The 27,281-nt window shown below is 39.2% G+C and overlaps 1 protein-coding gene across 2 annotated transcripts in view; it reads right to left on the reverse strand.

The window, feature by feature from the left end:
- The window catches only part of usp32 (ubiquitin specific peptidase 32), a 93,508-nt gene that overhangs the window by 24,643 nt on the left and 41,584 nt on the right, over positions 1–27,281 (reverse strand). The window contains exons 6-16 of one of the 2 annotated variants that reach the window (XM_079573211.1): positions 17,749–17,880; positions 17,571–17,678; positions 15,179–15,294; positions 15,039–15,101; positions 13,877–13,960; positions 13,742–13,803; positions 11,801–11,903; positions 9,270–9,447; positions 6,371–6,543; positions 6,165–6,305; positions 3,500–3,665 (exon numbers count right to left, since the gene is read on the reverse strand). In XM_079573211.1, coding sequence (XP_079429337.1) covers positions 3,500–3,665; positions 6,165–6,305; positions 6,371–6,543; positions 9,270–9,447; positions 11,801–11,903; positions 13,742–13,803; positions 13,877–13,960; positions 15,039–15,101; positions 15,179–15,294; positions 17,571–17,678; positions 17,749–17,880 — 1,326 coding nt within the window. The remainder of the gene's footprint in view (positions 1–3,499; positions 3,666–6,164; positions 6,306–6,370; positions 6,544–9,269; positions 9,448–11,800; positions 11,904–13,741; positions 13,804–13,876; positions 13,961–15,038; positions 15,102–15,178; positions 15,295–17,570; positions 17,679–17,748; positions 17,881–27,281) is intronic. The other variant, XM_079573212.1, reaches the window with a different exon arrangement.

Here is a 27,281-nt window from a genome sequence, read left to right on the forward strand (position 1 = left end):
ATGATAATTGGTAACTAGTGTAAATTTGGTGTCATTACATTGAAAACTGGAGAAGCTATTGAAGAGTAATATCCATAAATTGTTATATTTTGGTGTGGATTTCAAAATAAAGGCTCAGACCTTAAAACTAAAGGTTAGAGTAAGTTGCTAGTATGATAATTGATAACTTGTGTAAATTTGGTGCCACTACAGTAAAAAAATGTAGAAGCTATTGAAGAGTAATGTCCATAAATTGTTATATGTTGACTTGGATTTCAAAATAAAGGCTCAGACCTGAAAAATAAAGGTTATAGTAAGTTGCTAATATGATAATTGATAACTAGTGTAAATTTGGTGCCATTACATTGAAAACTGTAGAAGCTATTGAAGAGTAATATCCATAAATAGTTATATTTTGGTATAGATTTCAAAATAAAGGTTTCAGACCTGAAAAGTAAAGGTTATAGTAAGTTGCTAATATGATAATTGGTAACTAGTGTAAATTTGGTGTCATTACATTGAAAACTGGAGAAGCTATTGAAGAGTAATATCCATAAATTGTTATATTTTGGTGTGGATTTCAAAATAAAGGCTCAGACCTTAAAACTAAAGGTTAGAGTAAGTTGCTAGTATGATAATTGATAACTTGTGTAAATTTGGTGCCACTACAGTAAAAAAATGTAGAAGCTATTGAAGAGTAATGTCCATAAATTGTTATATGTTGACTTGGATTTCAAAATAAAGGCTCAGACCTGAAAAATAAAGGTTATAGTAAGTTGCTAATATGATAATTGATAACTAGTGTAAATTTGGTGCCATTACATTGAAAACTGTAGAAGCTATTGAAGAGTAATGTCCATAAATAGTTATATTTTGGTATAGATTTCAAAATAAAGGTTTCAGACCTGAAAAGTAAAGGTTATAGTAAGTTGCTAATATGATAATTGGTAACTAGTCTAAATTTGGTGCCACTACAGTAAAAAAATGTAGAAGGTATTGAAGAGTAATATCCATAAATTGTTATACGTTGACTTGGATTTCAAAATAAAGGCTCAGACCTTAAAACTAAAGGTTATAGTAAGTTGCTAGTATGATAATTGGTAACTAGTGTAAACTTGGTGCCATTACATTGAAAACTGTAGAAGCTATTGAAGAGTAATGTCCATAAATTGTCATATGTTGACTTGGATTTCAAAATAAAGGCTCAGACCTGAAAGTAAAGTTTGCAGTAAGTTTCTGGTATAATATTTAAGTCATTGATCTACAGCAGAAGTTTCAGATCGATGTCTCCAAGTTTAAATCTTCTCCCTGTCCGGCTGCAGCGTTGCCCGGTCCAGATGACGGCTTCAGCATTAATTTCCCATCAGACCCGGCGTGATCACATGACCACAGTGCGGATCAGGGGGAGGATTAGGTGTAAGGAAGCAGCAAGAGGCGGCTCAGGCTCAAACCGCTCACATTAGTCCTGTTAAATCACAGCGCGTGATCAGCGTCTCTCCAGATCAATCACTTCTGACGGACACGGATCCGACGTCCGGGTTTCCATCGTCACAGCCACGACTCGCACTCAGACGATTCTCGATATTTCTAGCATTGATCAGCAAATTACTACAATATGACTAAATAAAAATGAAAAGAAGAGACTAAAATCATCCAAACTCCCAAAGACGGGTCTGAGCTTTCTTCATATGAAGCAACAAAGATGAAGCAGAGGACTTTGATTATACATATTATAATAAATATTGAAATTTTATGTTGACTAACTTGGATTTAGTCGACTAAAACGCAACCTTTAAAGCAGAACTAAGTAACTCGTGCCCCTAGAGGCCATGAGCGCCACTGCAGGTGTCGTAGCATGTTGTGTTTTTTTACTCATTACTTGTCCGTGAGAGTAAATACTACGCTGACAGAAAAGACAAAGGGACAGAGGGATATAGATACAGACGGCATCTCGTCATAGAAGGGGGCGTGGCTTCGCCGAGGGGGAAAATAGAATCTTTTGGGAAACACAATATTTCACTCTTTTTAGCCATTTTCTGGTGGAATATCAACTTATTTATCTCATACAAATAAAGTCAGGTGTAAATCGGGCCCATTTGGATATTTTCTCACAGCAGATTGTTCAGTAGAAGTGAAAAAAATGGCAGTTGTAGCTAGTGCTAGCTAACCGTTAGCATTAACTAGATGCTAGCATGTAGCATTATGTTGGGCTGTTGAACCACTTTGCTCCTCTCCATGTCTTTGTATCTCTATTTAGTAGAAACTATATTCATAATTCAGCATTTGTTAAAGTAGTTTTTGAATAATTAGAGAAAGTTTAGACTTTTTTCAAAATTGTTTTCCCCCTTAACTGTTTTTAAACATGACCATATATGGGCGATTCCAGAGATGCCGTCTGTATCTATTGTTCATCCAATTATACAATGAAGATCATTTTTTTCACTCAAACTTGGCTGTAAATACTGTTTAAGTGGCGCTAGCCCGCAGTTAGCTTTGCCCGTTAGCCTGTTAGCTTCTTCTTTGTGATTCTATCAGTGTGTATTGGTGGCTGGAAAGTTGCAATTGCGGTTTTCTGGCCAGAGACACCAGGGGGAGATGAAAGACCCTCCAATCATCCCCAGAGGGCCTACGGAAAGGATTTATTAAGGTAAACAAGCTACTTAGTATTGCTTTAATGCAAAAATCAAGTAATGTGAAATCAGGGCGGCAACTTTTCTAAAACTTTCCCACAACTATTTCAATAATCAGCAAATCCTTTTGTAACTATTTCTTAAAGGGGGGTATTATGCAAAATCGACTTTTTCAAGCTTTCCATCATGTTATTATGTCATTCAACAATTAAAAATGTGGATTTTCTAAGCGGATAAAAGGGGGAACTATATTGTAAGGCGTAATAATACCAGGAGTAATTTGGCATCCGCGCAGTAAAGTGAAGATTACTGCGTGGATTTCGAACTACTCCTGGTATTATTACGCCTTACAATATAGTTCCCCCTTTTATCCACTTAGAAAATCCACATTGTTTAATTGTGTGTAATTATACTTTGTAGTGTAACACTTCACGTAACCATATTTAAATAGGGAAAACGTGGAGGAGCTTGGTAGCTTCTATCTTGACCTGTTTTGGAGCTATAGAGGAGAGAGGGAGAGGCTAAATGCTAACGCCGTCTGCGCTGTGTTTACGTGACTGAAGGCACGGGGGAAGATCAGACAGGTCCTAAAGAACTCGTCAAAGCTAAGGTAAGAACATATCTCAGTATGTAAAAACGGTGGCCTGTTCCTTTAAAGGTCAGATCGAGAAACATTCCTGTAATCAATCACTGATCCATCGTTACTTTTTCTGTTATCGACGCTGTAATGAGTGGATCCTTCAGGCTGTGAAGATAGAAACCATTTGAAATCACACGCTTGATTCTGGTCTCGGCTGCGGTTCAATCACTCCACACGGTGGGATTATTGATTATTGATTATGATCGGAGGGCGGGGTTTGAGGCGGGCTCTTGCTGCAGGCTTACGTTACCTCGAGGGGGCGGTAAGTGCGGAGGGAACATTCTCAGGCTCGTCATACCCATGTTGACCCAGATGTTGGACTGCGGCGTGCGCGTCGCCGGCTGCTGCCGGAGGAACAGCAGGTACCGCGGGAACAGCTCCAGCTCCGCACAGTTGGAGCGGCTCTCCAGGATCACCTGCCACCCGGGAAACACCACAGAAACAGACACAACGTGACCATCTGAGGAGGCTCTGGAGACAAGATACGGCTCTAGAACATAATGAGTCTGTGTTGATTATTTTAACGACACAAACCCACTCAGCTCTTCTAAATAATTTAAACTAAAGGGCCTTTCTCACCGGCCTGGAGACGAGCTGGTAGGGCTGGGGACCGTTCGTTTTTTTCCGATACCACTACTTTAACGATACCTGCTTTTCGGTACCGGTGCCTTAACGGTACTTTTTTCGATTCCTTTGGTATTTTAATTGAGTTATAATAATGTGCAGGAAAAGTATGGTTCAGGAGGAAGTCCAAACACGGCACATCAGAAAACAGGAGCAGCAGCGTCACCTGTAACTTCATGTTTTGAGCAGAATTCCCACTAAAGCCGTGATAAAAAGAGAGAAAGGACATTTTTTACCTTCTGAGCTGCAGGAACAGACCAGATCCACATCAGGACCGTTTTCTTTCAGATAAACTTTTCTAAACTCACTTTGCTGTTCGACAGTGAAAGCTCCTCACACGTCACAGATCTGTTACATAGTGAGAGCGCTCACTCTGTCACTGACAATGCACCATAACTGTTCCAAACATGGCTAATGCAGAGTGAGCCTCACCTTTTCCAGAGACAATCTTTGATCCCAAACGCTCCGGTGCAGCTGGAGTTTAAACAACAGCAGTAACTTCAGGCTCTGAGGCTAAAGCTAAAGCTAAAGGTAAAGCTAAAGGTAAAGCCCATGTGTTTCTTGTTGTCACTGCTTTTCTATTTGTCTAAGAGTCTAGTTTCTTATTCAGTCCTGGTTTAGTCCTGGTTTTTACCAGTTTACTGTAAGTCCTGGTTTAGTCCTGGCTCAGACGCGGCTCTGCCATCTCTGATAATGACTGAAGTGTGAGTAAGTTACAGCTTTTCTTCTGCATTTGCGCTGAAGCTGCTCATGAGTTCAGGCTTTTTTAGACTCACTGCGGATCATTTATTGACGTTTGGAGAGAAAAAGTACCGAAAATTAGCACCGGAAAAAAAAATAGTTTTTCGATACTGCCCCCTACTGGAGCTTTTCAGTCGGTACCAAGTAGGTACAGTTTAACGGTACCCAGCCCTACTAGTTGGAGACTCGAGCCTCTGCTGGTCACTGTCTCTGCGATGTCCCCCCCTTTTTAAGGTGGCTCTTTACCGCTCTATAGCCGTTTGCCTGAAGAAGGCCTAGAGCCGAAACGTTGCAATAAACTTCACTTTTTCCCAGTGTGCGGGAGTTACTTTTCTTCACAGATAAATGAGCTGATACACGGTGTGGAAAACTACAGACTGTCCGAGAGAAACAGAAAGGTACTAAAAAATCTAATCTGGGCTTTGCTGGGCCTCTGTCGCTGCTTATATCAATGGCTTCTGCCTCATACTTAAGAGTCATGGCTATGTTTTGGTGTCAATTTCATACTTCCTGTTTGCACTTTAAATAGAACCTACTATCTTTCATCATGAAAGACGTGATTGCCTTCCCTCTGTTCTGTCTTTGTCTTAGCGCTCAGTGTGGTACTCTTTAGGCAAGTTTATTTGTAGAGCACAATTCATACACGAGGCAATTCAAAGTGCTTCACAGTTAAAGCAGCATAAAATTTAAGAAAAAGAAACACAATCAATAAAAACATCAACATAAAATTTATCAATTACAGTAAGAGGCAAGAGTGTAGATAAAATACTTTCAGTTATATGCATTTTTAAAGGTATAGCGGAGGATGTTCTATTTCCGGGTGGATCATCAAGACGATTGGTCCTAATTGTCAATCATTCTGGTGATTTGCCTACGTAAGGCTGTCGTGCGCGCCCTTTGTTAATTTCTGCGCATGCGTCACTTTCAAGCCTACGTGAGTTACGCTGTTAGCCATTCATTGCTGCTCGCAGAACGCACCGTGTCGTTTGAAAATGGCAGAGAGAGAAAAAGTGTCTTCGAAGTGTATGAGAAGAAGAGAAAGGCTTCAGAAGAGAGAAACAAGACCAGAGTGTTTTTGGGAGATTCTTCCTCCTCGGAGGCAAGTAGAGCGTTGCGCATACGCATTTTTTTTTTCAAAGTGGAGAGGGCGGTTCTTTCCTAAAATTCGTGAAAATCCTCCTGTATACCTTTAAGTCTTGTTTTGACTCGCTCTGTCTTGAGCACTATTTTTTCTTGCTCATTCACTCAAAGTTACCTAACCTCTGTTTTGTCGCTCCTTCTCCTCTGGACAGCAACATAAAAAATTAATCAATTACAGTAAAAGGCAAGAGTGGAGATAAAATACTTTCAGTGTCATATTCACGGGCAAACAGAACGGTTTTCAGCCTGGATTTGAACATTGTCAGAGTTGAGGCCTGTCTCACATCCTCATGAAGACTGTTCCAGGTTTTAGCTGAAACTGAAACACAGCCTCACCGTGATTATTATTGACTCTTGTGTTCTCTCTTGTGTTCAGTGTGGTACTCTTTAGCGCTCAGTGTGGTACTCACGGGTCGCGGGAGGCTGAGGTTGGCCCCGTACCAGTGATACAGAGCCCTCCACACGGGCTCCGGCACCGTCTCGAAGTCTCGCCCCGGGACGAGCTGCAGCGAGCGCTTCAGCCGCCCGCCCTCCATGGTCAGAGTGGGCGCCTGCGCAGAGACAGCGTTTAAGGACACACAGTTCAGCGGCGTCCCGGGCCCAGAGCGGCGCTCACCTTGATGGGGTCCATGTTGACGAGGGGCTGGTTGTCGATGGCGCCGGGCCTCTGGGCGGACAGCGGGGGCAGGTGTCCGTTAGGAGCGGAGAAACACTGGGGGTTGTCGGAGGCGTGGTGCGGCCGGGCGAAGCAGCTCTCAGAGGCCGAGGACGGGATCCCGGGGTTCAGGGCTGAGGAGGGACAAGAACGAGCGCTCAGGAAAGACGAGACACACACACGGTTTTTCATGTTTACACCGCGTTCCAAATTATTATGCAAATCGTACTTCAATAAAGGAAAAAAAATAGAACGTTTTTTAATTAAACTCATGGATGGTTTCGTGTCTCTTTGAATCACTGACATGAATCTCAGAGACCTGGGATGATTAGTTTTCAGGTTAAGCCCTGTTAAGGGAAAAACTACAGAAAAAGGATGTTCCACTTTATTAAGCAGATCATCATTTTCAAGCAATATGGGAAAGAAAAAGGATCTCTCTGCTGATGAAAAGCGTGAAATAGTTGAATGCCTTGTTCTAGGCGTGAAAACCTTCGATATTTCATGTAGGATTAAGCGTAATCATCGTACTGATAAGAGATTTGTGGATGATTCTAGCACACTCGGGTTTGTGCAGATAAAGGCACAATGAGGACGGTTTCTGACAGACAAACACATCAGATTAAGAGAACAGATGCTACAAAGCAGCAGACAGATAGTAACAGATAGTTTCTATTTCTACATTGTTATACGGAGCTTGTACATTTGGGTATAGTTGGTATAACAGGGCTGAGCAATATTATATATATTTTTGTGTGATCAGAACGAAAGAGAGATGTGCCTTGGTATAACTCTTATGTACCATATGGTGTATTTATTTACTAACGACTGTAAATGATAAATCCTTTATTTTCATTTTTTGGTAACTGTAAATGATGAAATTCTTCTTTGACATTTTGTACGATCATAGACGATTTATATCAATATGTAAGCACAGACTCATGCATCGGTTTCTTGCACGAGTCTAGCGGAAAGTTTATGTGATGATTACTTGAATGAGAGATAAGGGGTAGGTTTACTTTGAACTTCTTCCTACTCCTTTTGAGCACAAAGTCTTGTTTTGTATTTTTTCTTCCTGTATAATGTTGACATACTTTTTCTGCTCAAATGAATAAGTAAATAAATGAAATGAAGCTGCTGGTGCCTCTGGAGTCTCCCGAACATGAAGGTGTAGGACCCTCCAGAGGCTGCAGTTGTGCATAAACCTTCTATCCGGGCCTCCCCTAAACTGTTAATTCAAGCTGATGAACACAAACGGCTGCAGTGGCTCAGGAATACACGAAGACTCATTTTCAAACAGTCTTGTTCACTGATGAGGCTGTGTGACCCTGGATGGTCAGATGGATGGAGTAGTGGATGGTTGGTGAATGGCCACAATGTCCCAACAAGGCTGTGACGTCAGTAAGGAGGGAGCGGAGTCATGTTTTGGGCCAGAGTCATGAGGAGAGAGCTGGTCGGCCCCTTTAGGATCCCTGAAGTCTATGAGGGTGAGGTAGTTTTCATCCAAACAGCAGCTCTGGGAGGCTATTCTAACTTCCTGCAAAGAAATCCAAGCAGAAACTGTCCAAAAAGTCTTTCATTTAAAGCAGGGGTGTCCAAAGTGCGGCCCTCATGCCAATTTTGGGTGGCCCACAGCCTTCTTGTTTTATTGCCACACATTGCCAGAGATGGTAATTTTCCTCCAATTTGAATAATTCCACGCAATTAAAACCTCAAAAATGAACATCCATTGTGGGACTGAGCTGGCATTACGGTTCCAAGTGTGTGGAATGGTTTAAACCTCTCTTAAATATACGCAGTTGAACATTTGAATGCACTGACCACTGATCTGTGGCCCTCCATGCCTTATACATGTCAGTATATGGCCCCCGGGGAAAAAAGTTTGGACACCCCTGATTTAAAGGAACAGGCCACCGTTTTTACATACTGAGATATGTTCTTACCTTAGCTTTGACGAGTTCTTTAGGACCTGTCTGATCTTCCCCCGTACCTTCAGTCACGTAAACACAGCGCAGACGGCGTTAGCATTTAGCATCTCCCTCTCTCCTCTATAGCTCCAAAACAGGTCAAGATAGAAGCTACCAAGCTCTTCCACGTTTTCCCTATTTAAATATGGTTACGTGAAGTGTTCCACTACAAAGTATAATTACACAGAATTAAACAATGCGGATTTTCTAAGCGGATAAAAGGGGGAACTATATTGTAAGGCGTAATAATACCAGGAGTAATTTGGCATCCGCACAGTAAAGTGAAGATTACTGCGCGGATTTCGAATTACTCCTGGTATTATTACACCTTACAATATAGTCCCCCCCTTTTTATCCGCTTAGAAAATCCACATTGTTTAATTTTGTGTATTATACTTTGTAGTGGAACACTTCACGTAACCATATTTAAATAGGGAAAACGTGGAAGAGCTTGGTAGCTTCTATCTTGACCTGTTTTGGAGCTATAGAGGAGAGAGGGAGAGGCTAAATGCTAACGCCGTCTGCGCTGTGTTTACGTGACTGAAGGTACGGGTGAAGATCAGACAGGTCCTAAAGAACTCGTCAAAGCTCAGCTAAGAACATATCTCAGTATGTAAAAACGGTGGCCTATTCCTTTAAGAATTTTGAAGCTGCTATCACACAAGGGCTCCTATGTTAAAATGTAAGTTCACCTGTTAGAATGTTTTTGTTTGAAATAGCTTTTGATTTCAGTAAATATGACCTCCTAATGCTACAAATTCAACAAATTACCATTTCCAGTTAGTTACAAGCTTTAAAATCTATTGAACCTCTGACAATAATGTCATTTGCATAATAATCTGGAACGCGGTGTAACAACAAGGCGCTGCAGGGGGATAAGGGGGATCGTCACTGACCTGTTTCCGTTGCCTCTGACGCGCTGCTCAGAGTGTCGGGCGACCTCTCCTCGGACGGACTCACGGAGCTCTGAGGACTCCAGGCGCCTCTGCTGTCCGGGTCCGAGCCTCCAGGGGGCGCCGTGGAGCGGAGGGAGGAGAGGACGGAGGGCTGCTCCACCACGATGCCCTTCTGCTCCTGGAGAGAGAGAGAGAGAGAGAGAGACGACATTTAGAAAAGCCTCCGCTCTTCTGTTCGGTTTAAACTGGGTCACGTCAGAGAAGGTTTAGTTTGGATGAAAGTCACTGAGGTCGAGCAACACCGCAGCGCTAGCTTACTGCTACTACGAAGCTTCAACTTTGCTATGGTTCTGTCAAATGGAGATAAAAGTTGGCGACAGGAAGAAGCGGGACGTATTTCAGTGGATTTAATAAGAAAAGGAGACGGGCGTCGACCTCAGGATGGAGGAGACAGCGGAGATAATGGAGTGTCCGGAGCATCCGCTTTTTAAGGAGTTTAACTTACTCCCCTCCGGACGCAGGCTAAGAATGCCCTGTACTTGAACTCGTCGGGCCAGGGCCTCTTTTATTCCAGAGGCTGTTGCGAAGGTAAATGATCATATGTTGCTCAGTGAAGCTGCTGCAAATTAGCCTTTACTTGATCTTCTGCTGATTGTCTCTCAGCTTCAGCGCCGGACTGAGGATGCTGTGACTGTATGATCTTTGTCCTAAGTACAATTGTTTTCCCACTGTGTTTTATATTTGTTTGTTTTTGCTTTATTATGTGTGGACTCCTGCTGCATAATAATTTCCTTCGGGACATTAGTTGAACCTTGAGGAGACGGAGGAGAAAGCGGGGAGGCTAGCCGGCGTTAGCAGCGAGGTGAAGCTAAAAAGTTCGTCTCCAAACTCAGTAAGTGCCGCTAAACTCTGTTCGTGGTTGAAATGTAGCTGGAAAAGGTGGTTCTCGTGAACTTTTGGTGATATAAAGTTGTGCTGTTTCGTGTGTGGGGGGCTTTTTGTGCCGCTGGTTTAACAGAGAAGTGAAAAAAGGAGGCGCGGCGGTGTTTTTCACTCTGTCATTCACATTTGGGACGGTACAATCACCCACGTTTCTCCCGTGCGTCCAAAATCGGGCTTAATAATCTCCTACGACTGGAGTCTAGTCGCGTCTTTCTGCCGCCCACAGTACACGACACGACTCTGTGTGACTGCCTTCGACGAGACGCGACTCGATTAGACTCGGCACGACTGAGAATCAGAGCGAAATCGGGCATAAAAGTCGTGTAGTGTGAGCTGACCTTTATAGTGAGTGGTCTGTGTTGTTGTTTCTGGTCTTCAGAAATCAAAGTATAAAAACACCCACACTTCTACAATCAAAATCCTTCTTGTTTCTCCCATAGTTCCTCCCCAGTCCCTCTGCTCCTGCACTGACAGAGGGACTCCTGTAGTACTGCTTTTGTAACAGGTGTGTACTAGGGCTGCTCGATTATTGAAAAAATAATAATCACGATTATTTTTGTCATAATTGACGATTATTCAAACGATTATTTGTTGCCTTTAAAAAAATCCATCAAAAAAGTGACAAAAATCCATCACAAAAATGACAAAAAAACATCAAAAAAAAGACAAAAATCCATCAAAAAAGTGACAAAAATACAGCAAAAAAATGACAAAAAAACATAAAAAAAGACAAAAATCCATCAAAAAAGTGACAAAAATCCATCAAAAATGACAAAAAAACATAAAAAAAGACAAAAATCCATCAAAAAAGTGACAAAAATACAGCAAAAAAGTGACAAAAATACAGCAAAAAAATGACAAAAATACAGCAAAAAAATGACAAAAAAACATAAAAAAAAGACAAAAATCCATCAAAAAAGTGACAAAAATCCAGCAAAAAAGTGACAAAAATACAGCAAAAAAATGACAAAAATACAGCAAAAAAATGACAAAAAAACATAAAAAAAGACAAAAATCCATCAAAAAAGTGACAAAAATCCATCAAAAAAGTGACAAAAATCCATCAAAAAAGTGACAAAAATCCATCAAAAAAGTGACAAAAATCCAGCAAAAAAATGACAAAAATCCAGCAAAAAAAATGACAAAAAAACATCAAAAAAGACAAAAATCCAGCAAAAAAGTGACAAAAATCCATCAAAAAAAGACAAAAATCCATCACAAAAATGACAAAAAAACATCAAAAAAAGACAAAAATCCATCACAAAAATGACAAAAAAACATCAAAAAATGACAAAAAAACATCAAAAAAAGACAAAAATCCAGCAAAAAAGTGACAAAAAAACATCAAAAAAGCGATTATGCTAATTTTGTAATCGTTTACTGTTGTAATCAAAATCGTAATTGAATTTCGATTAATTGCACAGCCCTAGTGTGTACTGTGAATACTTTTGTTTTTTAATGGTGCAGCCGTAGAAACAACTGAACCTGCACTTGAAGAGAGTCACACATCACGAACATCTCAGTGCAGAGTCTTTGTGCACTGGCTGAAAAGTAAAAAGTGAACGTCATCCTCTGAAAGAAGCACTCACGTATTTGACGTAGTCCTTCCACTGCTGCCACCACTGCATGGAGATGAGGAACCAGTTCTGCGCCGGCTGCAGGCCGTGTCTGCTCTCGCGCTCCAGCCAGCCCCTGGACGACACCACAGGAGGGGAATTACTCATTTCAGATTCTGGTGTTTGGTGATAGTTTAACATCCATAGTTTTACGTTGTGTTGAAAACGGTCAGTTCAGCTTCCCCTTGCCTGGTTTCCGGTTTGACACCAGCTGTAAATCGGCTCAGTTTTCCCTTTAACCTCGTAACCCCCCGTCCTGAATCAAGCACCATTTTCTCCCAGTTCCAAATCCAAAAGCGTCAAAAACGAGGATAGAAAAACTTGACGAAAAAGTGACAAAAAAGAAGAAACAAAAACGTGCCGGAAAAGCAACAAGAGCACAATAAACAAAACGAAAAAAACACCACAAAAGCAAAAAAGAAACACGAGAAAATGAAGTGACAAAAACGCAAGATAAACGGAAAAACAAGTGGAAAGAAGTGTCAAAAAAGTAACAAAAATGCACAACGAAAACAGACAAAAAGCTGTAAACTCTCAAGTCGAGAAGCTCTTAAATTTGGGTAATGCCGAACTGGATAAAGCACTCGGTTAAGACGCTCCGCCCGGTGCAAAACCAGCACCGATTCCTTGGGTGATGAGGGAAAACAGTGTAAAAACCTCTGACAAGCAGTGTTGTTTTTGGCCCTTTTAGTTTTAGTCTTGGTCTTAGTCTTTTGGACGAAAATGCTTTTAGGTTTAGTCACATTTTAGTCATTTCAAAATCAATCAATCAATCAACCTTTATTTGTATAGCGCTTTACAACAGCACCCGCTGAACCAAAGTGCTTTCCATAAGTGCAATATAATAAAAACAATTTTAGCACAAAAATGATCACAAAATGTGATCGTTTTAGTCACGATTTAGTCAGACGAAAATTAAAAAGGTTTTTGTCACGTTTTCGTCTGTTTCATTATAAGAAATTACAATTCATTTGGATAAGTCTTGGAAATTGGGATAAATAATAGCTTCTATTGGCTTTCTATAGCTTTTGACAAACAGATGACACCACAATAGGCACTGGCAGAAGTGTTAGGCCGACTGTGAACAGGACTTTTCTCCTCGTCCTCTGATCATCGCTTCGAGATTTATTTATTTTACCAACAGCGCTGTCTGCACCTACGTAGCACCTCAACGTGCTTTCTGTGTTCATACGCCACGGTATTGAAAACTGTCCTGAGAAACAGTAAAGTCCCTGTGACCTGGATGTCAGACGCTCCGAGGAGGATGTACGCGAGCAGTGACCGCACGCCACGGGGAGAGAGAGAAAGAGGCGCCGCTGCCACCTCATGAGCAGCACGGCGCCGCTCCGGGTCACGTTCACCGTGTGTTCTCTCACTCCGCGCACAAACTCTGTTTGTGAACGATCTGACCAAAAACGTTCTCCCATTTTTGTCTCGTCTCATTGACGTAAACTCGTAAACGTCTCGTCATGTTCTCGTCCCCAAAGAGCTCATTTTAGCTCGTCATCGTTACGTTATCGTCATTAAAAAAAAGGGGCGTCAACGAAAAGATACCGTTATTGTCTTCGTTGATGAAAACAACACTGCCGACAAGTCAAATTTAAATAACAGGAATTCAAATTCATTGAGGCCCAATTTGAGGGGAAAAAATCTTGTTATTTCTTTGCCTACATATAGTCAAATAATAATTCATGAAATAGCGATTTGTGCTGGTATACGTATATAGAATTGTTGTGCTCTCCATTAGCCTGATGAAACCATAGCTCTGAAACGATGACTTAAGGCCAGCGCTTCAAAGGCTGTTCTCAGACCGTGCGGCGCTGTAAAACATAAATCACCCCCCGCCTGCAGCCCCGGACGTCACGACCTCGCGATCGCTCGTACAGAAAAGCAGATCCACAGTGAACTTCGTACCTGATGATCTGCCCCTCCTCTTCGGGCGTGGCCGGTCTGAGGCCCAGGACGATGTGGCAAACCTTCAGAAACAAACAGTCAAGTCGATTGTGGATAAAATAACGAGGAGCTCGAGGTCAAAGCAGCGTCGCCCACCTGGAACAGCAGGTTCAGGAACTCGTTGGCCAGAGCGCTTTTCACACTCCATATTTGGTAATCTTCTAAGGTCAGGTGACCCATCTGTCAGGAAACAAACAAACCCCGTTAACCTCTTAACTCCCACCTGAACGGAGCACATTTTCTCCAGTTTGGCTTTACCCTAATCAAAAAGCTTCTTGAGGAAAAAAGCAACAAAACAGCCACAAAGAAATGGGAAGAAAACAAGGATGTAAACTGAACAAAAAAGTGACAAAAACTGAACAAAAAAGTGACAAAAAAATGACAAAAACTCAACCAAAAAATTTGACAAAAACTGAACAAAAAACTGAACAAAAATGTGACAAAAACTGAACAAAAAAGTGACAAAAAAATGACAAAAACTCAACCAAAAAATTTGACAAAAACTGAACAAAAAACTGAACAAAAATGTGACAAAAACTGAACAAAAAAGTGACAAAAATGTGACAAAAACTGAACAAAAAAGTGACAAAAATGTGACAAAAACTGAACAAAAAAATGACAAAACTCAACCAAAAAATTTGACAAAAATGTGACAAAATCTGAACAAAAAAGTGACAAAAATTTGACAAAAACTGAACAAAAAAGTGACAAAAAATGACAAAAACTGAACAAAAAAGTGACAAAAATGTGACAAAAACTGAACAAAAAAGCGACAAAAAAAAAGACAAAACTCAACCAAAAAATTTGACAAAAATGTGACAAAAACTCAACAAATTTTTTTTGGACAAAAACTGAAAAATGTGACAAAAATTCACCCAAAAAGTGACAAAAACTGAACAAAAAAGTGACAAAAATGGGACAAAAACTGAACAAAAAAGTGACAAAAACTCAACAAATTTTTTTTGGACAAAAACTGAAAAATGTGACAAAAATTCAACCAAAAAGTGACAAAAACTGAACAAAAATGTGACAAAAACTGAACAAAAATGTGACCAAAAAAAACAACAAAAAACAGAAAAAGGTGACACAACACAGCAACAACGCGAGGAAAAAGATCAGTTTTGCGGGTCTTAGCTTTCAAATGAGGTGTTCCACAGGCCTAAAGCCAAAGAGGACAGCATGCATTTGGTTTAGGCGGGTGGTAAGAGGTTAAAGCTGGAGTTCTCCATGTTGTACATTTACATAGGAAGAGCTGTACCTTGGTGGTGTCGTGCATCTTCAGGATCCTCTCCACGATGTCGGACACAGGGCTCTGCAGCTCCTGGAACACAGTCCAGCATCCGGTCCAGTCAAACAAAGGAGGGAAGAACAATATGTAAAAGAAAAACAAAGCCTCACGGGGAGAGTGTCGGTGCGATTGTCCTTCCAGACCTCCAGCAGAGCCACCACCATCTCGTGAAGCTCGTCCCGCGACAGCAGCCCATCTCTGTCCACGTCGAACACTTTGAAACAGACTGAGCACAGACGACGGGTGAGGACAGAAACACACACGGTTTACGAAGACGACATGTGTGGATTCTTTTAAACTGAGCCTAATGTTCCACACAACGGTCAGGTCTGAAGGCGAGACTAGGGAGGGGCATCGTCAAGGAATTATTGATATTACTTAGGGAGGCACCGATGCCACTATTGATTGTTTTCCTGCAGCTCATTTTGGCTCAATACGAACATGCAAAATCCAAAATAAAGAGAGCTTTCATTTAGATTTTCTGAGGACTTTTTAGTCACTGGGTTAGTTTTTCAAATGAATAAGCCCCTGGACATAAAACGGCGTAGGAATCGCCAGAACTGTTAGCCACGAGTTAGCGGCTAGTTTAACAACATTAGCAACATCAGCCTGTATCTTGTAAACACTACAGACTCCACTCTGCAGCACAAAGAGTGAAGTCTGCAGTGTTTACAGGCTAATGTAAACAGGCTAGCAGGCTAGTGTTGCAACATTAGCAACATAGGCCTGTATATAAACACTGCAGACTCCACGCTGCAGCACTAACAACATTTAGCTCTGGTTAAATCCAGCACAGAATATTGTATTTACACTAAACAATTCTCACAGGTCAAGTGGTATCGGTTTCTGGTATGCTATGGTCGGTGCTTATTTTCCCGATAATGACCAGCGTTCTATACATTATCCCGCTTATGATACGGCCATTTGCCAACTGAACACACAACATAAACTTCGTACACTTTTATGAAGGTCGAAAGGTTTATTTAAAGGAATAGGCCACCGTTTTTACATACTAAGATATGTTCTTACCTCACTTTAGACGTGTTAATATATCCCCGTCTGGTCTTTGTCCGTGCGCTCTGTCAGGCAAACGGAGCACATACGCAGCCTCTCCCACATGTCACATAGCTCCAAAAAAGCTCACGATAGAAGCTACCAAGCTCTTCCACGTGTTCCCTATTTAAATAAAGTTACGTGAAGTGTTTTCATGCGAAGTATATTTACACAGAAATGTAACATGACGATTTTATAAGCAAATAAAAAGGGGGACTATATTGTGAGGCGTAATGATACGAGGAGCACAGCGTCCGCGTAGTAACTCCGAAAGACTTCCCCCGCTCACTTCCGTCAATAACCTTTAGGAGTTACTGCGCGGACGTTTTGCTCCTCGTATCATTACGCCTCACAATATAGTCCCCCTTTTTATTTTCTTATAAAATCGACATGCTACATTTCTGTGTAAATATACTTCGCATGAAAACACTTCACGTAACTTTATTTAAATAGGGAACACGTGGAAGAGCTTGGTAGCTTCTATCGTGAGCTTTTTTGGAGCTATGTGACATGTGGGAGAGGCTGCGTATGTGCTCCGTTTGCGTGACAGAGCGCACGGACAAAGACCAGACGGGGATATATTAACTCAACTAAAGTGAGGTAAGAGCATATTTTGGTATGTAAAAACGGTGGCCTATTCCTTTAATGACTTCCGCGACAAATAGTTCCCAAAAGTTTGCGCGTTGCTAGGCAACGTTTTGCTAGACTAGAAGCAGCAAGGCTAGTAGCTAGCCTAGCTACTGAGTTGAAGGTGCAGTTGGAGGAAAGGTGGTGAATCTCTGGGTAAGTTGAAAGTCAGACTAACTTCACGAGCGATTCCCCCAACTTCTCTCTCAGTGACGGGGACAGAGATAGTGTCGCTACTACGTACGCGCGGAGTGATATGAAAGCACGAACTCCGTTGCCATTGGCAGGGTCATTATTTTTTTCAGAGGTCCTTTATCAGAAAATAATGACCGGTAGAACGTTGGGAAATCCCATTCAAATCAATGGAGCTTCTACTTACGTTGTGAAGAGCTGTATAATAATTGAACTTATATTTGAGCAGCATCAGCTTCGTGGTTGTATAAGCTACGCGGCGGCGGAGTGATCTGCTAGAAAATAGTCCCTCATAATGCGATCATTCATGTGATGCAAATTATTCTATGGACACAGACATTTATGTGGTTAGTCTGGTGTTATAAGTGATTTGCCTCAGGTGCTCTGTGGAGCGGGTCAGACTGTTTTAATGCAGGCTAGCTGATACCATAGAAATGCACTAGCCTTGCACTAGCCTAGCGCCACGTAACTCTTCAAATATAAGAACTGCATGAATTACAAAAAAAAATACCTCCAGAAATCAGCAACACTGGATAACGAGGAAATGAGGCCCTATGTCAAAAATCCTGAAATATCCCTTTAAGACTTTGCTCGTGTGAAGAGGGACGGGTGTAAAGACGGTAAACTCACACTTCTGCCTCTCTGCGACGGGGCCTCTGCAGCAGGCCGACAGCCCGCACGAGATCTCCTTAAAGTCGATGTGATTGTCCCGGTTCTCGTCAAAGGCGTGAAACAAACCTAAGCACAAACACGTTTGAGCAACAGCAAACAAACCCGCCTGAAGCGAGGACGCCGCTCGCAGCCGTACCTTCACTGAGCGAGGCGTGGATGGGCGGAGACACCAGAGGCACGAACGTTTCCAAATCGAAGCGGCCGGTTCTGGACTGAGCCTTCAGGAGCCAGTACCGCTTCTCCAGGTCGATGATGTCCGACTCCTCCACTGCACAAACACACCAGGAGAAAGTTACAACATGTGTGCTTCAAAGGCATGTGGGCTTAAACTTTTCATCAGCTGCAAAACAGACTACCATAAATGCTCTAATATAGGCCGGGGCCTTTATTAACTCAAGGGCATCTAGGACCAGGCCTTTATTGGAACCAGGCCACAACTAGAGACAGGCCTTTATTTCTATTTGAGCAAAACGGACGACCAGGAAAATGAAGAAAAACGAGATCTGGAACATTGATGCTTTTTATTTTGTCGGGACAGGAAGTGTTTCGTTGCTGTTAGCGGAGCTTTGACATCAATGTCACTGCAAGTTTCTGTTTCGTTTTTACCGCGGACTTGGATTTGTTGTTATCTTGTGTAAAGGCGAGTTTAGACGGAGCGTTTGTGTTTGTGATCGATCATGAGACTGACCCGAGAGAAGACGAGATGCTCGCGCTGATGGGAGGAGTTATTTTGAGGCGTGGGACTGACCTGCACACGGAGCAGCTGGACGTGCTTTGAACACGCGATGGTGACTTTATTAAAACCCTGGAGGGTCACACGACATTTGTTTGCCCTGTTTCCAAACATAGTCGCAGGAGGTTTGAAAAGTGGATAAATCTGTGTCAAAGTTACGCTCGGATCAGCTCCTCCGCAGCGTCCCCATCGGCCCGGGTTCCCGTTTGTTACTTCCTGCACGCGAGTTTTCATTTACACCAGTATGAGACAAATTCCTAACATGGGGAATATTTCTACCGCTATAGTTTCTAATAAAAGCCCCGGCCTGTTTTAGAGACCGGCTTTAATTTGCCTCCGCCAGCCGCGAACCCGGCCTCTGTTAGAGACCCGGCCTCTAATGGAATACAGGCCAGTATTAGAGAATTTACGGTTTTCCTCTTTATTTCTTGTTTTCAATAAAATCTTTCCTCAATTGTTTTTGTCTCGCTCCCTTTCCTTCTTGTTTCATATTAAAGTTCTATTTGGAACCTTGTTAAGATCAAACCATTTATCATTCATGAACCGGTCTTAAACTTTAGTTCGGGTCTGTGTGAGAGAGGAGGGGTCAGGAACGGCGTGAGGGATGTAAACAGACTCTAGCCGGTAGCCGTTAGCCGTTAGCATGCTAATAATCCTCTGCTTTGGCTAATAGGATTCACACACACGACTCAGACCCGGCGACACGACAGATGTCAACACACAAGGAAGACCCACACATGACAGTTCATAATTCATTCATTCATTTACTGAAGTGCTGAGATTGAAAAGTGCATTAAAGGAGCTATACTTGATTTTTTTTAATTTTCTGTTATTGGAATAAAATGTGTTTTGTCCTTTAGTATGTGGTAAAAGCATTTACCCAAAAAACACTGGTTTTAACGCATTTTAATTGTATTTGAATTGTATTTTTTTTATCACATAACACTAAAGTGCAGTCGCTTCAGGACGTGAATGTTTGTTGGAGGCTCTTGGTGCTAATTCTGCTTCTGATGAGATGAGACAGACGGATATTTATGACATTTACCATGTACATAACACTACAGACCGAACTTTAAAAACAAAGTAAAAAAAAGTGACGAAAAATTGATGAAAAAGTGGCAAAAATGTCACAAAAATGTCACAAGAAATTGACAAAAAAATGACAAAAAAATGGACAAAAAAATGAAAAAAATAAATAAAAATAAAATAAATGACAAAACAAAAAAATTACAAAAATGTGACAAAAACATGACTAAAAATGAAATGATAAAAAAAAGTTACAAAAATGAGTTGAACACCCAACAAAAAAATGATGGAAAAAAAAATCTGCTGACGTGAGGAAGAAGATCCTCTCGGTTCAGGCGGGAGTTAAGAGGTTAAGGGGTCACATGAATTTCAAAACTCCAGTTGTCCGATCCACTAGGAGGAGTTTCTGCTTTGCCGTTTGCGGCGTTAAAACTACGGAATAGCTTGAATGTGTCACTCAAGAAATATACCACAGTTTGCCCATTTAAATCTATGTATAAAAACATGATCTTCACAAACTGTAGAGCTGGATCCATCCATCCATTTTCTTCCGCTTTATCCGGGGCCGGGTCACGGGGGCAGCAGTCTCAGCAGAGATGCCCAAACTTCTCTGGAGACGGATATTAATTATAATTTAAAGGAATAGGCCACCGTTTTTACATACTGAGATATGCTCTTACCTCACTTTAGACGTGTTAATATATCCCCGTCTGGTCTTTGTCCGTGCGCTCTGCCAGGCAAACGGAGCACATACGCAGCCTCTCCCACATGTCACATAGCTCCAAAAAAGCTCACGATAGAAGCTAATGATACGAGGAGCACAGTGTCCGCGTAGTAACTCCTAAAGACTTCCCCCGCTCACTTCCGTCAATAACCTTTAGAAGTTACTGCGCGGACGTTTTGCTCCTCGTATCATTACGCCTCACAATATAGTCCCCCTTTTTATTTGCTTATAAAATCGACATGCTACATTTCTGCGTAAATATACTTCGCATGAAAACACTTCACGTAACTTTATTTAAATAGGGAACACGTGGAAGAGCTTGGTAGCTTCTATCGTGAGCTTTTTTGGAGCTATGTGACATGTGGGAGAGGCTGCGTATGTGCTCCGTTTGCCTGGCAGAGCGCACGGACAAAGACCAGACGGGGATATATTACCTTGGCTAAAGTGAGGTAAGAGCATATCTCAGTATGTAAAAACGGTGGCCTATTCCTTTAACCTCTGCGTAAAATAGCCATTAAATGCTGTAAACTTTGTGTGAACGCCTTAAAACATCGAAAAGCCCCGAGATTCCTGTTGATTAATCAGCTCTTACACATGGTGGTTCTGGAGGCTCCGTCAGCGCTGTAGGTCCAGCCCATTGTTTCAAACGTTTTCCTGTCCGTAAATCTCCTCCTCTTCACTGTCTTTAGAAAAGTTTTAATGCATCCAAAGAAATATTTCCTCCTGCCTTTTCGCGCTGTGTTGATCACAGTGTTAATTTTGACAACATATTTTATTTTAGTTTTAGTCTTAGTCTTTTGACTAAAATGTAATTTAATTTTAGTCGAGATTTAGTCAAAAAAAGCTTTTCAATTTTAGTCTAGTTTTAGTCGACTAAAATTGCATGTCAATTTAGTCGACTAAATTTAAGACTAATTTAGTCGACTTTGCATTGATAATATTCATGATAATCATATTTAATCTTGTTCCTCTGCTTCATGGAGCTGCTCCACATGAACAAAGCTCAGAGCTGTTCATTTGGCAGAGAATTTACATGATCTGAGGCTCTTTCAGACGGTCAATAGAAGTTTGGATGATTTTAGTCTCTCCTTTTCATTTTTATTTAGTCTTATTTTAGTCGACTAAAATATCTGGACATTTTAGTCATAGTTTTAGTCTCATGAGAAACTTTTAATTTAGAGTTTTAGTCCAATTTTAGTCGTCAAAAATATCACTTTGACTAAAATTAAGACTAAATATTTTAGTCGACGAAGTTAACACTGGTTGATAAGACGCTCCGTGGGGAAACCGAACGCGCATGTGGATAATTACCATAATGTAAACAAAGATGCGCTGCTTTTACGCAATGAATCCTGATCTTTCGACAGTTTCACTCAAATAAATAAAAACTATAAAGTCACAGCGAGTCATTGAGAGTCACTGGCCTCAAGTCCAAGTTAAGTCTCGAGTCACAAACAGCAAGTCCCAAGTCAAGTCAAGTCAAGTCTTTTTGGAGCTTTGGTCAAGTCTGAATCGAGTCTGGGTTATGGCCATATTTAAGTAACAAAAGTAAGCCGTACTCGGAGTTCCCAGTTGTCAGTACTAACATGTCTAGTAATCAGAACTTGCATCGTAAGTAATGAACACTGTGAAAGCCGTCTTAATCATACTAGCGTTACGAGTAATCATGGCTTGAACATTGAGCGTAATAATTATGCATCGGGTTTACAACTTATCCCAAGTAAACGCAATGAGTTGGAGTTTACAGTGTCGTCTCATCTTGTTCAGTAAAGTGTCAAGTGTTCTCCTCAGTGACGCTTCCACAGACAGACAAAAAGTGAGAAAACATTGACAAAAAAGTGACGAAAAATTGATGGAAAAGTGGCACAAATTACACAAAAATGTCACAAAAAATTGTCGAAAAAAATACAAAAATGTGACAAATGTGATAAAAATTTGACCAAAAAAAAAGACAAAAACTTGACAAAAAAAATACAAAAATGTGATAAAAATTTGACACAAAAAATTGAAACAAATTCGACAAAAAAATAAAAAAAAGTGACAAAAATGTGATAAAAATATGACCAAAAAAATGGGCAAAAAAAATACAAAAAAATACAAAAACGTGACAAAAATGTGACAAAAAAATGACAAAAAAATGGCAAAAAATGTATGAAAACATGATCTTCACAAACTATAGAGCTGGATCCATCCATCCATCCATCCAAACCGAACCGAAATAAACCGAAACCGAAACATTGAGCGTAATAATTATGCATCGGGTTTACAACTTATCCCAAGTAAACGCAATGAGTTGGAGTTTACAGTGTCGTCTCATCTTGTTCAGTAAAGTGTCAAGTGTTCTCCTCAGTGACGCTTCCACAGACAGACAAAAAGTGAGAAAACATTGACAAAAAAGTGACGAAAAATTGATGGAAAAGTGGCAAAAATTACACAAAAATGTCACAAAAAATTGTCGAAAAAAATACAAAAATGTGACAAATGTGATAAAAATTTGACCAAAAAAAAAGACAAAAACGTGACAAAAAAAATACAAAAATGTGATCAAATTTGACACAAAAAATTGACACAAATTCGACAAAAAAATAAAAATGTGACAAAAATGTGATAAAAATTTGACCAAAAAAATGGGCAAAAAAACACACAAAAAAATACAAAAACGTCTCAAAAATGTGACAAAAAAATGACAAAAAATGACAAAAAAAATTACAAAAAAATGGCAAAAAATGTATGAAAACATGATCTTCACAAACTATAGAGCTGGATCCATCCATCCATCCAAACCGAACCGAAATAAACCGAAACATTGAGCGTAATAATTATGCATCGGGTTTACAACTTATCCCAAGTAAACGCAAAGAGTTGGAGTTTACAGTGTCGTCTCATCTTGTTCAGTAAAGTGTTCTTGTTCAGTAAAGTGTAAAGTGTTCTCCTCAGTGACGCTTCCACAGACAGACAAAAAGTGAGAAAACATTGACAAAAAAGTGACGAAAAATTGATGGAAAAGTGGCAAAAGTTACACAAAAATGTCACAAAAAATTGTCGAAAAAAATACAAAAATGTGACAAATGTGATAAAAATTTGACCAAAAAAAAAAGACAAAAACGTGACAAAAAAAATACAAAAATGTGATAAAAATTTGACACAAAAAAATGACACAAATTCGACAAAAAAATAAAAAAGTGACAAAAATGTGATATAAATTTGACCAAAAAAATGGGCAAAAAAAATACAAAAAAATACAAAAACGTGACAAAAATGTGACAAAAATGTGATAAAAATTTGACCAAAAAATGGGCAAAAAAAAAATACAAAAAAATACAAAAACGTGACAAAAATGTGACAAAAAAATGACAAAAAATGACAAAAAAATGGCAAAAAAATGGCAAAAAATGTATGAAAACATGATCTTCACAAACTATAGAGCTGGATCCATCCATCCATCCATCCAAACCGAACCGAAATAAACCGAAACCGAAACATTGAGCGTAATAATTATGCATCGGGTTTACAACTTATCCCAAGTAAACGCAATGAGTTGGAGTTTACAGTGTCGTCTCATCTTGTTCAGTAAAGTGTCAAGTGTTCTCCTCAGTGACGCTTCCACAGACAGACAAAAAGTGAGAAAACATTGACAAAAAAGTGACGAAAAATTGATGGAAAAGTGGCAAAAATTACACAAAAATGTCACGAAAAATTGTCGAAAAAAAATACAAAAATGTGACAAATGTGATAAAAATTTGACCAAAAAAAAAAGACAAAAACGTAACAAAAAAAATACAAAAATGTGATAAAAATTTGACACAAAAAATTGACACAAATTCGACAAAAAAATAAAAAAGTGACAAAAATGTGACAATAATGTGATAAAAATTTGACCAAAAAAATGGGCAAAAAAAAAATACAAAAAAATACAAAAACGTGACAAAAATGTGACAAAAAAATGACCAAAAAATGACAAAAAAATGGCAAAAAATGTATGAAAACATGATCTTCACAAACTATAGAGCTGGATCCATCCATCCATCCAAACCGAACTGAAATAAACCGAAACCGAAACATTGAGCGTAATAATTATGCATCGGGTTTGCAACTTATCCCAAGTAAACGCAATGAGTTGGAGTTTACAGTGTCGTCTCATCTTGTTCAGTAAAGTGTCAAGTGTTCTCCTCAGTGACGCTTCCACAGACAGACAAAAAGTGAGAAAACATTGACAAAAAAGTGACGAAAAATTGATGGAAAAGTGGCAAAAATTACACAAAAATGTCACAAAAAATTGTCTAAAAAAAATACAAAAATGTGACAAATGTGATAAAAATTTGACCAAAATAAAAGACAAAAACGTGACAAAAAAAATACAAATATGTGATAAAAAATTTGACACAAAAAATTGACACAAATTCGACAAAAAAATAAAAAAGTGACAAAAATGTGACAAAATGTGATAAAAATTTGACCAAAAAAAATGGGCGAAAAAAAATACAAAAAAATACAAAAACGTGACAAAAATGTGACAAAAAAATGACAAAAAATGACAAAAAAATGGCAAAAAATGTATGAAAACATGATCTTCACAAACTATAGAGCTGGATCCATCCATCCATCCAAACCGAACCGAAATAAACCGAAACCGAAACATTGAGCGTAATAATTATGCATCGGGTTTACAACTTATCCCAAGTAAGCGCAAAGAGTTGGAGTTTACAGTGTTGTCTCATCTTGTTCAGTAAAGTGTCAAGTGTTCTCCTCAGTGACGCTTCCACAGACAGACAAAAAGTGAGAAAACATTGACAAAAAAGTGACGAAAAATTGATGGAAAAGTGGCAAAAATTACACAAAAATGTCACAAAAAATTGTCGAAAAAAAATACAAAAATGTGACAAATGTGATAAAAATTTGACCAAAAAAGAGACAAAAACCTGACAAAAAAAATACAAAAATGTGATAAAAATTTGACACAAAAAATTGACACAAATTCGACCAAAAAAATAAAAAAGTGACAAAAATGTGACAAAAATGTGATAAAAATTTGACCAAAAAATGGGGGAAAAAAATGACAAAAAAATACAAAAACGTGACAAAAATGTGACAAAAAAATGACAAAAAAATGACAAAAAATGTATGAAAACATGATCTTCACAAATTATAGAGCTGGATCCATCCATCCATCCAAACCGAACCGAAATAAACCGAAACATTGAGCGTAATAATTATGCATCGGGTTTGCAACTTATCCCAAGTAAGCGCAATGAGTTGGAGTTTACAGTGTCGTCTCATCTTGTTCAGTAAAGTGTCAAGTGTTCTCCTCAGTGACGCTTCCACAGACAGACAAAAAGTGAGAAAACATTGACAAAAAAGTGACGAAAAATTGATGGAAAAGTGGCAAAAATTACACAAAAATGTCACAAAAAATTGTCGAAAAAAATACAAAAATGTGAAAAATGTGATAAAAATTTGACCAAAAAATGACAAAAAAATGGCAAAAAATGTATGAAAACATGATCTTCACAAACTATAGAGCTGGATCCATCCATCCATCCAAACCGAACCGAAATAAACCGAAACCGAAACATTGAGCGTAATAATTATGCATCGGGTTTACAACTTATCCCAAGTAAGCGCAAAGAGTTGGAGTTTACAGTGTCGTCTCATCTTGTTCAGTAAAGTGTCAAGTGTTCTCCTCAGTGACGCTTCCACAGACAGACAAAAAGTGAGAAAACATTGACAAAAAAGTGACGAAAAATTGATGGAAAAGTGGCAAAAATTACACAAAAATGTCACAAAAAATTGTCGAAAAAAATACAAAAATGTGACAAATGTGATAAAAATTTGACCAAAAAAAAAGACAAAAACTTGACAAAAAAAATACAAAAATGTGATAAAAATTTGACACAAAAAATTGACACAAATTCGACAAAAAAATAAAAAAGTGACAAAAATGTGAAAAAAAAGTGATAAAAATTTGACCAAAAAATGGGCAAAAAAAAATTCAAAAACGTGACAAAAATGTGAAAAAAAAATGACAAAAAATGACAAAAAAATGACAAAAAAATGGCAAAAAATGTATGAAAACATGATCTTCACAAACTATAGAGCTGGATCCATCCATCCATCCAAACCGAACCGAAATAAACCGAAACCGAAACATTGAGCGTAATAATTATGCATCGGGTTTACAACTTATCCCAAGTAAGCGCAAAGAGTTGGAGTTTACAGTGTCGTCTCATCTTGTTCAGTAAAGTGTCAAGTGTTCTCCTCAGTGACGCTTCCACAGACAGACAAAAAGTGAGAAAACATTGACAAAAAAGTGACGAAAAATTGATGGAAAAGTGGCAAAAGTTACACAAAAATGTCACAAAAAATTGTTGAAAAAAAATACAAAAATGTGACAAATGTGATAAAAATTTGACCCAAAAAAAAAAGACAAAAACGTGACAAAAAAAATACAAAAATGTGATAAAAATTTGACACAAAAAATTTACACAAATTCGACAAAAAAATAAAAATGTGACAAAAATGTGACAAAAATGTGACAAAAATGTGACAAAAAAATGACCAAAAAATGGCAAAAAAATGGCAAAAAATGTATGAAAACATGATCTTCACAAACTATAGAGCTGGATCCATCCATCCATCCAAACCGAACCGAAATAAACCGAAACCGAAACATTGAGCGTAATAATTATGCATCGGGTTTTCAACTTATCCCAAGTAAACGCAATGACTTAGAGTTTACAGTGTCGTCTCATCTTGTTCAGTAAAGTGTCAAGTGTTCTCCTCAGTGACGCTTCCACAGACAGACAAAAAGTGAGAAAACATTGACAAAAAAGTGACGAAAAATTGATGGAAAAGTGGCAAAAATTACACAAAAATGTCACAAAAAATTGTCGAAAAAAATACAAAAATGTGACAAATGTGATAAAAATTTGACCAAAAAAAAAAAGACAAAAACTTGACAAAAAAAATACAAAAATGTGATAAAAATTTGACACAAAAAATTGAAACAAATTCGACAAAAAAATAAAAAAGTGACAAAAATGTGACAAAAATGTGATAAAAATTTGACCAAAAAATGGGCAAAAAAAAATACAAAAAAATACAAAAACGTGACAAAAATGTGACAAAAAAATGACAAAAAAATGGCAAAAAATGTATGAAAACATGATCTTCACAAACTATAGAGCTG

The sequence above is a fragment of the Gobius niger genome (assembly GCF_951799975.1).
Source record: "Gobius niger genome assembly, chromosome: 1".
Classification (NCBI taxonomy): Eukaryota; Metazoa; Chordata; class Actinopteri; order Gobiiformes; family Gobiidae; genus Gobius; species Gobius niger.